Source organism: Myotis myotis, unplaced genomic scaffold (assembly GCF_014108235.1).
Source record: "Myotis myotis isolate mMyoMyo1 unplaced genomic scaffold, mMyoMyo1.p scaffold_m19_p_10, whole genome shotgun sequence".
Lineage (NCBI taxonomy): Eukaryota > Metazoa > Chordata > Mammalia > Chiroptera > Vespertilionidae > Myotis > Myotis myotis.
In genome coordinates, this window is record NW_023416314.1 from 62,992,926 (window position 1) to 63,010,182 (window position 17,257).

Consider the following 17,257-nt stretch of genomic DNA (forward strand, 5'->3'; position numbering starts at 1 on the left):
CCAATACTCTGAAATTTTACTATATGAAATCTAGTTTCTCTCTATATAATAAAGGCGCAGGTAATAATGGTGCTAGTTAAAGAGAGAGGCATTTGGAGTACCCAAGATTTTAGTAGTGTCATTAAAAGATCCTGGAACCATAGTTACAGTCATCATGAACTCAAACAGATGACTCTCTCTCTCTCTCTCTCTCTCTCTCTCTCTCTCTCTCTCTCTCTCTCTCTCTCTCTCTCTCTATATATATATATATATATATATATATATATATATATATATATAATTGTAACTACTCTAGGCCCTGTAGAATTCAATGATACATAAACATTGGATTTAGAATGCATGGAAAACAATTTAAAAGTTGTGGTTTTCATATAATGAATCTAACAAAAGTGGCAGCTCTCACAGGTCTAGGAAAAATACTAACAATGTAATGTAGAAACAGTGCTGGAATAGAGTCAGGACAAATATTTAATCCTGGTTTTGCCACTAATTATGAGACTTTGAACTACAAGCTTATACTTTCTGGATCTCTAGCTAATCATGAAATGATGATTAGACTAGCTAATCTCTAATATTTTGTTCATCCTAAAAACTGAGGTTTCCACTCCTTTAAGGGATTAGAAGACAAGTATGATAACTGCTACTCATAAAGAATGTGGATAAACTACATCACATATTTCTTGGGAGGAGGTTCAACATATCAGAGAAATGGTTCCAAATTATCCATCTGTAGGGTGGGTGGAGAAGGTATCGGGGATACTTGCTTATACCTGGACTTTCAGAGAAATGATTTCTACTTGTCTTTTATTTGAGTAGGTGAAGAGGTTAAGAGGAGGAAGAGGTTTGACTCAAGCACACCTCTTCCTTCTTCCTCTTCTAGGTCTAATTCCTGCAGAGGCCAGAGAAATAAGGAAGGCAAAACTTTCTTTGCATGACTAGTCAAAAAACATCAATGATAAGATAAATCTTGCACCGCTAAGGTTAGGTTTGGTTCCATTCAAAGGTAATGGACTCAGCATAATTTGTGAGGCGCGGTGCAAAAATTAAAAAAAAAAAAGGAGGCAGGGGAAAAAGTGCTATTAAAGATATTACAAAAGTTTTTTCTTTCTTCATGGTCCTTCCCTCCTCCCTTCCTCTCTATCCCCATCAACCTATCATGGGGCTTTTTATTTTCTATTTAATGCCATAGTCCCTGAGCAGAAGGGACAAATGCAGATCCTCACAGATGCCTAAAGCCTTGCCACTTGACTCAGCATAAGTACAAGCTACCAGTTACTGAAGTCTACCTACGGCAAGTGGCTGGACCCATGTACTATGTCCTGGCTGTGGGTGAGGGAGGCCAATCTCCTGTCTCATGGGCCCTTTGCCCAACCCATGGCAAATGGGTAACCCTCAAGGGATTGCAACTGCCAGGCAGAGATGCACCTCTGTACCTGAACTGGAGACTCACTTCCTGCCAAGTCACCTATCTAACATGCTAAATGCCAAGATATTACCAACCCAGGATACAGGATGCTGCAGGGCACATGCACTCCACTCAGACCCTCCCTCCTGCATCTGGGCCTCCAGCAGGGGTATAGGGCAACAGTAGAATACAGGCCTCTCACCACCAATGTGAACTAGTTGCAAGTCTCGAGACAGGAGCAGGGAAGATGAGGCCAGGCAGGGCCCAGGGCGCAGAAGGGTAGAAGAGCCAGCAGCCAGGAGGTGGTCCTGGGAGGCAGTGGGAGACTGGGAGCTGAGGCTCAAGCTCCTAGTGCCATCATCAGACTTAATTTACAAAACATACATTCAAAGATAAAAATTCATTAAGATTTGAAGACAGTAACCACAGAACACTAAACCTGAAGCACAAGGCCCTTCTGAGACTGGGTCCATATGCAACTGCATTGGTTACATACCCACGAAGCTGGCCCTGGTCTCTGCTGATGGTCTTTACACAGGAGGTGATTGTAGTTTTCTTAGGAAATGTTCAGCATCACCCTGGATTCCCAAGAATCCCTTTAGAGGGGCATAAATCCTTCTACTGGCCACCCCAGTGGAACAGGTCCCCAGCTCCTCCTAAGCTGTACATCCCATTACTGGGCTCAGTAGCAAACAGGGCAGTTCCTACCCTTCCACTAACCTCCGTGATCCTTCCTGTGGATTCAAGGCACCATCAAAGTTCTCTCTTCTGCATCCTTCCAGGTACGTTCAGTATTGGAACAAGCATAATACACTTCAAGCCCCTTTGGCACAGATTATTCCAAAGACTTTCCTCGAAATTTCTAGACCATAACTGAGCGTTAGTCTGAAAGTTCTTGATACACTTCCAAACCTCAAGAAACATGTCAAGTCCTTCCACATCAACTTATCTCACTCTACTGGCAGCACCACAGTGAACATTAAGGTTTCTATCCATCTAAGAAACAAGAGGGCAGTCTGCCCTTCCCCTTTTTTGTACCACAATCTTTACACGTGATTTTCCTATAGACTCCTTCACTTAGCTTTGTGAGGGGAAATGGGTGCTCCTCCACTAGGAATGCAAAAAAAAAAAAAAAGCTGCTTATTGAACCCTCACTCCCAAACATCAGTGACCATAACTTCGTCCCCTCCTCAATCACTTTCTTACATATACTGGAAAGAGGATGAGTGAATGTTGAGGTGACAGGGCCAGTTCTATCATACTAGTATTTCTGTAAAGAGGGATCTGTCCCAATTCCTAGGAGCTCACTGATTGCTCCCTTAGAATATGGTGTACTTGTTGTCACCTTATTTTCAGTTGTGATCTTGGCCACAATTCTAAGACACAAAAAAAATCACATTCAATGTATTACAAAATTAAATCAGATATTGATACAATTGAACATTTACCTAGTGACTTCAATGTTTAAAAGTATGCTCCTTACTTAGCAAGTTGAATAAGGCCATATCTTGTTCCTAAAATTTAAAATGATCTCAGATAAAGTTAAACAGATGACTGCAATTAAACAGGCAGAGCTCATTAGATGGAAATATACTTTAAAAATATATAAATATAACCTGATTATTTTCTCTTTGCACCTTTAATTCTGCTTCCAATTCAGTATTAGCTTGGGTCTGTTGCTGGAGTAATTGCTGCATATGTTGAAAAGAAATGATGATATCCTTTAAAAAATATATAAACATATCAATTTTAAAACTTTAATAGGGATGTTTCTCTTTTAAAAATATGTTTTAGTTTCTTATCTTCAGAGTTTAATTTTTTTTATTGTCTAAAGTTTTACATATGTCTTCTTTTACCCCAATTAACCTCCCCCCCCTCACTCCAGCAATTCCCACCCCAGGCAAGCCCCCACTGCCCCAGTGTCTGTGTCCATTGGTTATGCTAATATGCATGCATACAAGTCCTTTGGTTTCTCTCTAACCACCCCTCATAGTTTAATTTTAACACCATAATAAAGAATATACTGAAAAAAGCTAATGACACATTTTACTAATTTAATATCTGAATGAATCTATATTACATAATTTTTTACAAAGTATCATTTCCAAGAGTTCCTCAAAGTAATTAAAGTTCTTTGAAATGGACCATGGATTCTGAGACACTATTGCAAAATGTGAAGAATTCAAGACAAAAACTTTTGTTGGTTTGCCCCCAAACTAGTAAACATATCCCTACTAAAATGTCATATGACCAATGGCCTAGGATGCCATGGAATGCATTCAGAATCAAATGGAGGAAAAGCAAAAGATAGAAAAACAAAACAAAACAGGAGTTTTCTTTCATATACCATTTAAAAAAAAATAGATTATTATAAATAAATGTTTAAATGAGTATACTATCCCATAAACATATGTTCTAAGCATACATACATTTCAATAATTATCTGCCAGAGTATCATGGTCTAAAATATCAAGGAAAAATTGATTTATTTTATTCTTTATTTATTTAAAAATATTTAAATGTAATATTTTTTCCAATTTTACTGAGATATAATTGACATAAACAATGTATAAGCTTAAGGTGTCCAAGGTAATGATATGATACCAGTATATATTGTGAAATTATTACCACAATAAGGTTAACATCTCTTTCAGCTCATATAATTACCATTTTGTGTGTGTGTGGTGAGAACATGTGTGATCTACTCTCCTAGCAAGTTTCAAGTATATAATACAATATGTTAACTAAAGTCATGCTGTACATTAAATCCCCAGAAGTTGCTCATCTTATAACTAGAAGTTTGTAACCTTTGACGAACATCTCCCCATATCCCCTTATTTATTTATTTATTTATTTATTTATTTATTTTATTTATTTATTTATTTATTTATTTATTTTAATCCTCACCCGAGGATAATTTTCCCCATTGACTTTTAAAGAGTAGGAGGGAGGGAGGTGGGAAAATAGGGAGGGAGAGAGAGAGGAAAACATCCAATGCGACCAAGGCCAAGGCAGGGAAAAACCTGAAACCGAGGTATATGTCTTTTGGTCCTTGGGCTGATGCTCTACCAGGGGTGGGCAAACTTTTTGACTCGAGGGCCACAATGGGTTCTTAAACTGGACCGGAGGGCCGGAACAAAAGCATGGATGGAGTGTTTGTGTGAACTAATATAAATTCAAAGTAAACATCATTACATAAAAGGGTACGGTCTGTTTTTTTTTTAGTTTTATTCATTTCAAACGGGCTGAATCCGGCCCACGGGCCGTAGTTTGCCCACGGCTGCTAACCACTGCACAACCATCCAGGACCTAATTTATTATTTAATGGGAGTATGTAAGAGACCTGACTCAAAATGTGCAAATGTCTCCATTTAATACTCACTAACTGAGGGCTCTCACTATGTGCTAGGAACTGACTTAGGCATGATTTCATCTGTTATTTATTTCCCACATTGTATCTAGTTTTAAAAATATTTACTGACTTCCAAAATATCTTATGATTGCTTGCCTGTTTTTCTTCTTGAATATGAGTAATTTCTTCTGTTATCTTCTTATTTAATTCCAATTCCTTAAAAAATTTGAACAATTTTATGTTATGATAGAAAATTCAGCAAATTCTACATTCAATTCAGTGCTCAACAAATTTCGGTGTTCATGAGTGCCAACGTCTGTCTGCTGTTGAAGCAGTGACTCTAGTGAACTAAAGATGGTATTATATAACCAATATAGGCTGGCACAGACTTATACATGCCCATGTTCAATTAACAGAATTTCTCATCTCCAAAAACTTTTCAGGAGATACCACTATACCCTAAGACAGTGGTTGGCAAACTGCAGCTCGCGAGCCACATGCGGCTCTTTGGCCCCTTGAATGTGGCTCTTCCTAAGCCTTAGGAGTACCCTAATTAAGTTAATAACAGTGTACCTACCTATATAGTTTAAGTTTAAAAAATTTGGCTCTCAAAAGAAATTTTAATCGTTGTACTGTTGATATTTGGCTCTGTTGACTAATGAGTTCTGTTGATTAATGAGTTTGCCAACCACTGCCCTAAGATAATCTGACACCATGTTAAAGTGCAAAGAAAATTACTATGACCAAATTTTATTGTCTTAAAGCCTTGCTGATAATGGCAAAAATCTAATAATTAAAAAGATTCATACTACTGTTTTCTCTATGTATATTAACTTTACAGAGAAGGAACATTTTGGTATTATAATCATGAATATATCAATTAAATACCATGTTGAGTCTTTCTTGAAGTTCCTGAATTTTTTGTTCTTTAATTGTTAAATTGATGTTTTCTTCTCCCATCTTATGTTGCCATGTGACTTTGGACTTTATCAAGTCTGAGGTTACTTTTTTTAGTTCCTTAAGTAACATGAAACAAAAAATTCACTATGCATATTTCATCAGAGCAAGGTACTTTTCTGACAGTTTAAAAGCCAATTTTAAACCTATCAGTATAATTTACAATATTTCATATATCAAGATGATACTATTCCCAGGTCCAACAAGGTGTATTTCCCCTATTTCTATTGCAAGGTAATTAGCCAAGGTGAGAACATTATTAGTGACTATGGAATATGCAAACACAATGACACAGGGGAAGAAAGCATGATCTTTGCTCTTAAAAGGAGCATGGTAACTAAATGCACTAACCAACCATAAGTAGAATATTTTCTTTCATTAATTATGCAACAAAAATCTTCTGATATAAAGAGATGATTAAATTCCCAAGTTCATTAGAATCTAATAAGAAAAAATTTGTGTAAGAAATAATTACAATATAATGTGATGAGTGCTATATTTCGGAATGCAGAGAAGCATGAAGAACATAGTTGGCTGAGGGCATCAAGAAGGCATTACATAGAAAAGTAGTAGTTGAATTAAGTCTTTAAAAGATAAATTTGCAAAGACAAAAAAGGATTAGATATTCCAAGCAAAACTATTCCACATGCAAAAATGTACAGAAACATGGAAGATTTTTCAGGGAAACAAAATTAATATGATATGGCTAGAACTCATATGTTATAGCTAAGGGGGAAGAATAGAATATTGGTAACAGTGGCTAGAAATTTGGCAGAACCCAAATATTGAATGAAAGGGATTTGCAGGCCAAACTAGAGTTTTAATTTTATCCTACAGGCAATGAAGAATTAACCATTGAAGGATTTTGAATAGAACAACATAAAAAGATTTGCATTTTAGAAAAATAATTCTGGCCTCATAGTACAGGATAGAATTGAAGAGAATATAAAAGAAGCCTTAATTTGTGAATTTACATGCCCACTGAGATTAACAGATACCATCCAAATACATAAAATCCTGAAATAAAAACTTCTCTTACTATACCTGTGTACTTACTTGTGTACTTACCCTACTGCTGTCCTCTGTATGCTGCCTATGTTAAATACTCAAAGATCTGATTTTCACATTCTTTTAAGTGTTTTTAATTTTTAGTTAATCCTCACCCGAGGATATTTTTCCATTGATGTTTTAGAGAGAGTGGAAGGGAGAGACAGAGAGAAACATTGATTGGTTGCCTCCTGCACAAACCCCAACCAGGGCCGGAGAACCTGAACCAAAGTACGTGCCCTTGACTGGAATCGAACCTGGGACTCTTCAGTCCACCAGCTGACGCCCTATGCACTGAGCCAAACCAGCTAGGGTTGACTTTCACATTTTTGACTACACAGGATCTGAACTCCCTTTGGATTTTAGGAGCTCTACAATATAAGAGCCCACCAGAGAAGTCAGAAATGTCAGCTTTATAAGCATGAGACCAGGCTCTGCTGATCAGATGCACCTGTCTTGAATACTGTATTGGGAACTAGTATAACAAAGAACAAGAAGTGTTGCAAATCCATTTGTTGGTAGACAGCAGGTACGTGCTAGGAACTTCAAGCTTCCATGGAAAACACTGATACCATTGCAGCAGGTAGCAGCTCCCACTATGGTCAACAGTGATATACAAACTGCAGTGCACAGTATTCAGTAGTGGAAGTTGGTTTTATGCTGTGTGGTCTTGGATACTGCATAGCTTCCCCTGTTTCTGAGTCTAAGATGACCAACATCCAAATTCCTTTCCTGACAAAATCATCTTACAATTGAGAAACTTGACTAATATACTTCAATTTTTAAAAGGCTACATTTTTCAACAACTAAATACATGGAGCTGTTTTATCAGCCACATTTCATAGGAGATTCTCTAAAGTGCATCAATTCCTATTACAATCATTGTTATGAAACAACAGAGATGTGGGAAGGAGGAGGTGGGGTGAAAACCTAGTATGTGACTGTCAAAAGTAAAAACTAACTGCTTATGTCTTCTACTCATATATTAATTACTTAATCTTAAGAGCATAATAAATTAAGAGACCTCCATGAAATGATTTTCCACTGAAAATATGCTTGTGATTTTATAGCCTTTATAGCTTTTAAATATCCTGAACTTTTAGTATTGTCTGTTTTCTAACCATTTTATTTAAAACTGTAAGTGCAGCAAATAAACAGCACATGCTTTGATCTCATTAAATTACAACCTATAGTTCCTAGAGTCATAAATATTGTGCCCTTTTCTCCTTTTCCCCTCCTTTTCTGGTATGGGGTAGTCTGTTAAATATCACTATCTCCTTGAGTGCTCTGACGTTTACTCAGACAAACAGCAGAGGTTATGAATTCTGCTCACAGATAGTATCGGGAATTCTTCATGATGGCCATAATAGTGAACCCAGCATTCAGACCTGGAATACCTACTTTAATCTAACAACTAAGTTTCGTCTGTTTAACTTTGCTGCACAAAGATAGAATCCCATCTTATCACAAACCAATAATTTAAATGCTCTGGACAAAATCACAAAACAGTATAAAATAAAAATAAAATTATCTCTGGGGCAATTAATGGTTAGAAGTTTTAAATAAGTGATATAACCAAAGCTACTAAACTTAATTAGCTTCTGAAAAGGAAAATAAAAAAAAGACAAGAATGTTTCTTAAAGTTAAAAATCAAGATTACTTTTAAAAATACAAAATGTTTATAAATAGATTGTTTGAAATATTAAAAATTGTCTGTTAAATGTATATATTTTTAAATTATCCTTTCAACTACTTGGATTTGGAACTCTCAAAGTTAATACAATTCTCTCACTTTTTTGGCAACATGGTCACTAACTGTAATGCTTTCTAGAGCGACAGGGGCCACCAGGGCATGATACACAGTACAATCTGGTAGCCCTGGCCCAGGCTCCTCTGGGGAAAAAGGACAAGCATGCTCTGAGACACAGTTTCACTTGTGCCTAAAAAGAGACAATTTTCATCCTTTTACATAGATCCACTAAGGCGTCTATCTCTCCTTAGATTTACATGAGCCTCGTCTCCATCTACAGGTCAGTCTTAAACTATACATTTGAAATATAAGTTTATTATGTTATAAAGAAACATTTGTCTCCAGTAAAGAATACATAATTTAGTATGGAAATTTATGAGGCATAATCTTTTCATAATGCAAAAGCTAACTGAATTAATATTTTAATATAGTCATCAAAATTAATTATGTAATAGCTTAAGTTATTGATCAAAAATATTAAATCAAAAATAAATGAACCAAAGAGCGATCACTGAAAACACAACTACTCAGCGAGTATTTAGCATTTGAAGTTTATACTGACAAAAATTAGTGGTCTTAACTGTTTTTTGATTTGAGACTACAGACAAATTTTTCAAATTGCAGCTTTTCCTCTTCATATGGAAAAGAGCCATTTTTAATATTCTAGGATGTGACCGAAAAGAAAACGTTCAGATGCCAATCACAAGTTTAAGCATTTCTGACTGATAAGCTACAAACAGATTCCTAGGACACACTCCTTGGGTTCAATTAATTGATTAGAGTTGTTCAGAGACTCAGGAAAAACACTTAGGTTTACCAGCTTATCAAAGAATATAGTAAGGATACAGATGAACAGCCAGATGAAGGATACGCAGGGCCAGATTTAGGAGGGTCCCAAGCACAGAGCTTCTGTTTCTATGAAGTTTGGGTGTGTTACCCTCCCAGTACATGGATGTGTTCAACCTGGAAGCTCTCCAAAACCCATACTATTGGATTTTTATGAAGGCTTCCTCACATAGGCATGATCAATTATTAACTCCTTTTCTAGCCCCTCTCCCCTCTCTGGAGAAGTGAGTGGTATGGAGGAACAGGGCTGAAATTTTCAAGTTTCTAATCATGGCTTCGTCATTCTATTGATCAGCCCCCATTGAGGAGCCCACCCAGAGTCACCTCATTAGAACAAAAGATGCTCCTATCACTTAGAACATTCATTACAAGGATTTTAAGAGTTCTGTGCCAGGAACTGTGGGCAGAGACCAATACATATATTTTCTATTACCTCACCCTTTTCTATATACCAACAGTGAACAAGTTGAATTTGAAAATAGAAACACATTACCATTAACATTAGCACCCTACAAAATGAAATATATAAGTATCAATGTAACAAAATATAAAATATCTATGAGAAAAACTACAAGACTCTGATGAAAGATATCAAAGAAAGACTAAATACTTATGGATAGGAAGACCCAATATTTTCAAGATGTCAATTCTTCCCAACTTGATCTATTGATTCATTACAATTCCAATCAAAATCCCAGCAAATTATTTTGTGGATATCAGCAAACTAATTCTAAAGTTTATATGGAGAGGCAAAACCAGAACAGTTCATTCAACAGTGTAAGAGGATTGACACTACCCAGCTTCAAGACTTTAAAAGACAATTAAATCAGTGGAACAGAAATGAGAACCCAGAATAGACCCACATAAATACCATCAACTAGTATTTAATAAAGGAGCAAAGAAAATACAATGGAGCAAAGATAATCTTTTCAACAAACGGTGATGGAACAATGGGACATTCACATGCAAAAAAGAATCTAGATAACTATATACCCTTCACAAAAACTCAAATGGATCATAGACCTAGATGTAAAATACAAAGCTATAAAACTCCTAGAACATAGAAGAAAATATAGAGGACCCTGTATATAACTGACTTTTTAGGTAAAATGCCAAAGGCACCAAAAGAAATAACTGATAAGATAGACTTTATTAAAATTAAAAGCTTCTACTTTGCAAAAGACAACGTCAAGAGGAGGAAACAAGCCACAGAGTGGGATAAAATATTTATAAAAGACACATCTGATAAAGGACTGTTACCCAACTATAGATAAAATTCTTAAATTCAGCAATAAGAAAATAAACAACCCAATTAAAAACAAGTAAAAGATCTGAATAGGCACCTCACTAAAGATGTACAGATGTCAAGTAAGGGGATATTGATGCTCAGTCAGCAATCAATAAATATCCAATGCATTCTTTCCCTTGTGATGCTCCAGCCACACCACACTTGTCCTAGTTCTTCACATAAACTAAACTCTTTCCTGCCTCAAGGCTTTTGCATATGCTGCTTCTCTTGCCTGAAACTTAATTCTCTTCCCTTCCTCACCCCTTTACCTCCAATGTAATAATGTCACCTGTTATAAGGTCACTATATCATTTACTTTTTCTTCATATCCCTTATAACAGTTTAAAATTATTTAATCTATGTGATTTGTTTTATGTCCAGCTCCTCCACTAAATTATAAACTTCAATAAAGCAGGATGTGTTTTGCTTTCCTCATACTGTATCCTCAGTGCCACATAATACCTGGCATAATGAATCACTCAAGTATTGATTGAATGAATGAAATGACATAGAGTGAATGCTTATAGGCTATTCATGTTTCCAGAAAAATGCATGCCACTGGTGACAGGTCAAACAATATTTCAGATAGATTAGAATAAACTTATTCATTACATTTATTGGAATCATAACTAAAAATTTATGAACCTGTATTCGAAATTTTATTTATAAAAAACTATCAAAAATTTTCTAGTAATATTTTATAAACTATTTGACTATAATTTTATTTAATACTACAACACTGTATCAGCCATACCTTTTTTAAACTGCATAATTCAGATTCTTGTTTTTTATTTAAAGCTGAAAGTCTTTTGTTTAACTGTATTGCTTCCTGTACTGCAACATGAAAGACATTTAGGAAAATATTATATTCAGTTTACATTTTAAAGAATACATCATTAACATGGACAAGGAAAATAGCCTCAATGCAATGTGTATGAATATTACTGAATTTAAATAAAATTCACTATTACTAATCTCAGTTAACTTCAATTTATTCATTATAAATAAGTCCATTTAAACATTTCCTATTAAATATATGTTTAAATAAGACAGCACCTACCATTTTGTTCTAACTTTCCATGACTCTCTTTTACCAATCCAAACTGCCCTGTTATTGTGGCATAGTATTTCTCAATTTCATTCAGTTGCTTCTGATGATCTTCTTTAGCCAGAAGCTGTAACTGGAGTTTTTGTTCCTATTTTGAAGAGTTGTTTTAAATGTTATACATACATAACACACACATACAAATATGCAGACATATATATTAAACATATAAAGTTATTGTTTTTAATACCTGTCATTAACATAAATGTGCCATGAAAAAGTATTGAGTATACCATAGGGAGGAAATATTAGCAGATATTTCTAAATCTATATAAAATTAAAGCATGTTTTCCCCATAACAAAACAGTGACTTATGATTATATTTCTCTTGTTTACAGTTTCCTTTTTCAAAAATCAACTGGTTGCCCTAGCTGGTTTGGCTCAGTAGATAAGAGTGTCAGTCTGCAGGCTTGATGCCCAGTAGGGGGCATGCAGGAGGCAGCCAAGCAATGATTCTTTCCCATCACTGATGTTTCTATCTCTCTTCCTCTCTGACATCAATAAAAAAATATATTTTTAAAATCAACTGGTTTTATTTATTGAAAAGTTAGTGCAGTCTACTAAGCAAAGTGGGGGCAATATTAAAGCAACTAGAGGCCTGATGCACAAAGATTCATGCAACAATAGGCCTTCCTTCCCCTGGCTGCCGGAACTGCCTTCGCTTCAGCCAGAGCCGTCTTTCCTCCTTCACTCCGGCCAAGAGCTGCCTTCCGCCTTCGCTCCAGCCCGGAGCTGCCTTCCGCCTTCTTGCACTGCCCAGAGGCCTGGAGCAGCAGGGGCAGGGTGGAATGCCTGCATCGTTGCCATGGCGACGATGCAAGTGCCCTGGCCAGTCCGCCACCATCAATTTGCATATTCCCTCCTTATGGGCTGTGGGCGCCGCCATCTTTGTCATGAAGTGATGGTCAATTTGCATATCCTGTCTTTATTAGATAAGGATATTTTGATAATTTAGGAAAGAATGTTTTTCTCTAAATTTGCTGGCATAATTATGATGTGTATGATCAAAATTCAGGCATTTTTTCTGAGATTAGTTTTAATGAATATAGCACCTTCTCATTGCATTAAAAATTAAAATGATGAGGATAATATTTATTAGTGACAGGGAGGCAACATAGTATAGTAAAAAGTCTACTTAAGCTGAGAGATATAACTGGTAAAAATTGGACTCTACACACAGTATGGGCCTTCATGCTTTTAGCTAAAGGAGTTTGTTTTTACCATACTTTTGAAATATGACTTTACATTTTAAAGAAAAATGTTATTTTAATAGAATCAATAACATTTTTAAAGGTCATGATCTGGACTTAGCATTAACAGAATCATTGACTGGTTTCACTGCATCACAACTTTCATTCATTTTTGCCACATGCTTCAGCTTCTATAATGAGCAGTGATAGAGAACAGTGTAGGCCAATTGACTGGCACTCAGTAATTATTTTCTGAATGAACCCCATAGAGTTCCAACAGTGGAAATTTGTTAAATTTGCCTGGCAACCTGTCTCCCTTACTCAACAATAACACAACTTCAAGTATTTTTTTATATATATATTTTTCCTCATTACAATCTAGTAGGGCTAAAATTTAGGGCTCCTCTTTTTCCCTAGTCAAGTGAAGGGCCTACCTTATTACCCAAAATAAACCAATTGATTTCTACCTTTTGGGAATTTAAATCTTGAGCAAAAAGAATATAACACTAAAGAAGTTCAGTGATGATCGATCCCATCCAGACTGATGTGAGACTTCTCTTCTGGGTTCCTACCTCCTGCTTCACAAACTCGGGAATTACCCTGCTCACTGTTCATTCTCAAGCCCATTCTTCACTTTCTGATTTATTGTGAGGGCCTCCACTAAGTCTCTATTTGCATAAGTTAACTAGAGCTATCTCTGCTAAAAAGCAAGGACAGGCAGTATAGAGTGGTCAAAAGATAATCTACCTATGTTTAAATAGTACTTCTGTAATTCAGTTGCTGTATGACCTTGGGAAACTCATATACCCTGTCTTTAAAATGAAGATCATTGTAGTATCTCCCTCAAGGGGTTGCTGTGAGGATAAAATAATACATATAAGGCACCGAGAACAGGACTGTCACATAAGTACATCACAGTATTTTATTATTATTCCTTAACTGATTAAAGTATCTTTATAGTTTTAATTTTTATTTGAAATAAGAACAGCCCTAATATTAAGAGAACACACATTACAATTTAAGTTGTATCTGACTAATTATCTTGGAAAATTTGTTGATAATTTTAACTTTTTCAAAGACACTTCTTAATGATTTTAAGAAAAGTGATAATATCAATGATAATGATTATGACGATCAGTTGAAAGTTTCTCATGCACATCATGGTCTTTTCAAATTTACTACTTAGTCATTTGAGTGAATTGTGCAGCAGTTATTAAAGCAAACAAGCTGACAAGTGTACTTACCTCCTGAGATCTTATGCCTGAGTAGTCACTATTATCAATAACTGAACAATGAACAATAATGAACCACATTTCATTCCTCTAAAATACCACTTAATTCTCTAACCCAGAGAATTATATTTGCTTTCAGCAGATATGAAGAAACCTCAGACAATTCCACTAAAAAACCGGTCTAAAGACATTTTTCCAATGCAAGGAATTTTTCAACTTAAATCAATTTATACATAGCCTCTATGAGAATATTGTCCCCTACATATGGATGGAGACTTCTTTAACTTTCAGTGAAAAAGTGGTGAATAAAATAGCCTGTTAATGCCTACAAACGTTAATAATCCCGATTAACTAAAAATGCGGCAAAAATCAAGTGATTTCATACATATTCTCTACATACAGAGCTCTTATACACACAATAATTTGTGATATTCTCTACTCCAACATCCTTTCCTTGAGGCCAAAGTTGAATTCAATTAAAATGCAGTTTCATTTGTTTGCATAACATGATTCTTATTTTCACACATTAGTCTATTCCAGTGGTCGCCAACCTTTCGGACCTCCGCGGACCATGGGCTGGCGACTGCTGCTTCAAGTTTTCCTTAAACCAGCAGTCGCCAACCTTTTGGACCTCATGGACCACCAGTGGCGACCGCTGGTCTATTTAATAGCCACATTAAATACCATATGAGCTCCTATAGCTTATTAGCCCATACAGGCCTATATGGAACTGTTCATACATGAATCTCATGGGCTGTCTTGATAGTGAGATGAAGAGGCCAGTTGTCAAGTTTGCCACTAACTGCATGACTGTCAGCAAATAGTGTAAATTCTTTGGGAGATAACAACAAAAAAATAGATTGGTAACACCTGCCTGAGAAACCTAAGAACACTTTAAAAAATACAAATAAATTTGTGTTATTCCAACTTTAATAATCACATATTATGCCATAATAAAAATTATTTTATTGAGATGATTAGAAAATAGCTAAGTACATAAATAGCTAAGTACATTGTTCTTTTTACCTTTGTGAATTTGTTCAAGCTATTTATTCTTTTACATGATTTTACTACTAAATGCAAAGAATCTGTCCACAAGAAAATAATGCCAAGATTAATTGCTTTCCAAGTACATGTGTACCTCATTTTAAATAAACTTAATCTATGAAAATCAAGATTAAAGAAAGAAAAGCTAGAACATGCATAATTAATGAGTAGGGGCGTGTGTGTGTGTGTGTGTGTGTGTGTACATTAATTAAAAGCCTCAAGGCATTTAAAATAGGAATCATTTAAAAATATTTACATACAACTTTTTATTAAGGCATTACATGTGTCCTTATCCCCCCATTGCCTCCCTACCCCCAATCGTGCGCTCACCCCCCCTAGTGCCTGTGTCCACTGGTTATGCTTATATGCATGCATACAAGTCCTTTGATTGATCTCTCCCCCCAACCTTTCCCTGCCTTCCCTCTGAGGTTTGATGGTCTGATTGATGCTTCTCTGTCTCTGGATTTGTTTTTGTTCATAAGTTTATGGTGTTGATTATATTCCACAAATGAGTGAGATCATGTGATATTTATCTTTCTCTGACTTATTTCGCTTAGCATAATGCTCTCCAGGTCCATCCATGCTGTTGCAAATGGTAGGAGTTCCTTCCTTTTTACAGCAGCATAGTAGTTCATTGTGTAGATGTACCACTGTTTTTTAATCCACTTATCTGCTGCTGGATACTTAGGCTGTTTCCAAATCTTAGCTATTGTAAGTTGTGCTGCTATATACACAGGGGTGCATATATCCTTTCTGACTGGTGTTTCTAGTTTCATGGAATATATTCCTAGAAGTGGGATCACTGGGTCAAATGGGAGTTCCATTTTCAGATTTCTGAGGAAACTCCATACAGTTCTCCACAGTGGCTGCACCAGTCTGCATTCCCACCAGCAGTGCACGAGGGTTCCTTTTTCTCCACATCCTCGCCATCACTTGTCATTTGTTGATAGCCATTTTGACAGGTGTGAGATGGTATCTCATTGTTTTGATTTGCATCTCTCAGATGATTAGTGACTTTGAGCATGTTTTCATATGTCTCTTGGCCTTCTGTATGTCCTCTTTCGAAAAGTACCTATTTAGGTCCGTTGCCCATTTTTGATTGGGTTGCATATCTTCCTTTTGTTAAGTTCCCTGAGTTCCCTGTAAATGTTGGAGATTAAACCCTTATCGGTGATAACATTGGCAAATATGTTCTCCCATGCAGTGGGCTTTCTTGTTTTGTTGATGGTTTCTTTTGCTGTGCAGCAGCTTTTTATTTTGATGTAGACCATTTGTTTATTTTCTCCTTAGTTTCCATTGCCCTAGGAGCTGTATTGGTGAAGATATTGCTACGACATAATGTGTAAGATTTTGCTGCCTGTGGATTCCTCTAAGATTTTTATGGTTTCCCGTCTTATGTTTAAGTCCTTTATCCATTTTGAGTTTATTTTTGAGTATGGTGTAAGTTGGTGGCCCAGTTTCATTTCTTTTTTTGCACGTATCTGTCCAATTTTCCCAACACCATTTATTGAAGAGACTGTCTTGACTTCTACATGCAAGTTTTTAGAGCTACATTTACTAATAAATGGTATAGCAGCTCATTTCTCCCTTTTCTCATTTCCTTATGAAGACTGATTTGAAAACCTTTCAAAATAAAATTAATTTCCCATGGGACACCTAACACATAAGTAAATCTTAGAGAAAAAGATAAAAAACCAAAAACTTCATATATTCTTCATTTCTAATTTTGCAACTTACTTTCAATTTCTTCAATATAAACCCAATATAGCAATGGGATTATAAAACTCACTTTTTAAAAATATGGCATATGTAAGATACTTTCTCTTTTTTGTTTGTGTTTTGTTTTTTACCTCTTCTAAGTTTTATATGTGACATTCTAACTCAGAGTTGTTTTAAAATATACAAATATCATCATTCATCAAATATTTTTAAACAAAGGAAAACATATGTAGTACCTACATTTACCAAACAATCTCTTATCCAAGCATTTTAAGTTAGAAAGGTCGAGTATCTCTGAGTCCAAGAAACATTCCATCAG

General features: G+C 35.7%; 1 protein-coding gene across 1 annotated transcript in view; it reads right to left on the reverse strand.

Moving 5' to 3' along the window:
* Positions 1 to 17,257, reverse strand: part of CCDC73 (coiled-coil domain containing 73) — an 82,981-nt gene that overhangs the window by 15,379 nt on the left and 50,345 nt on the right. The window contains exons 8-12 of the mRNA XM_036326894.1: positions 11,706 to 11,841; positions 11,400 to 11,479; positions 5,646 to 5,774; positions 4,914 to 4,973; positions 3,022 to 3,126 (exon numbers count right to left, since the gene is read on the reverse strand). Coding sequence (XP_036182787.1) covers positions 3,022 to 3,126; positions 4,914 to 4,973; positions 5,646 to 5,774; positions 11,400 to 11,479; positions 11,706 to 11,841 — 510 coding nt within the window. The remainder of the gene's footprint in view (positions 1 to 3,021; positions 3,127 to 4,913; positions 4,974 to 5,645; positions 5,775 to 11,399; positions 11,480 to 11,705; positions 11,842 to 17,257) is intronic.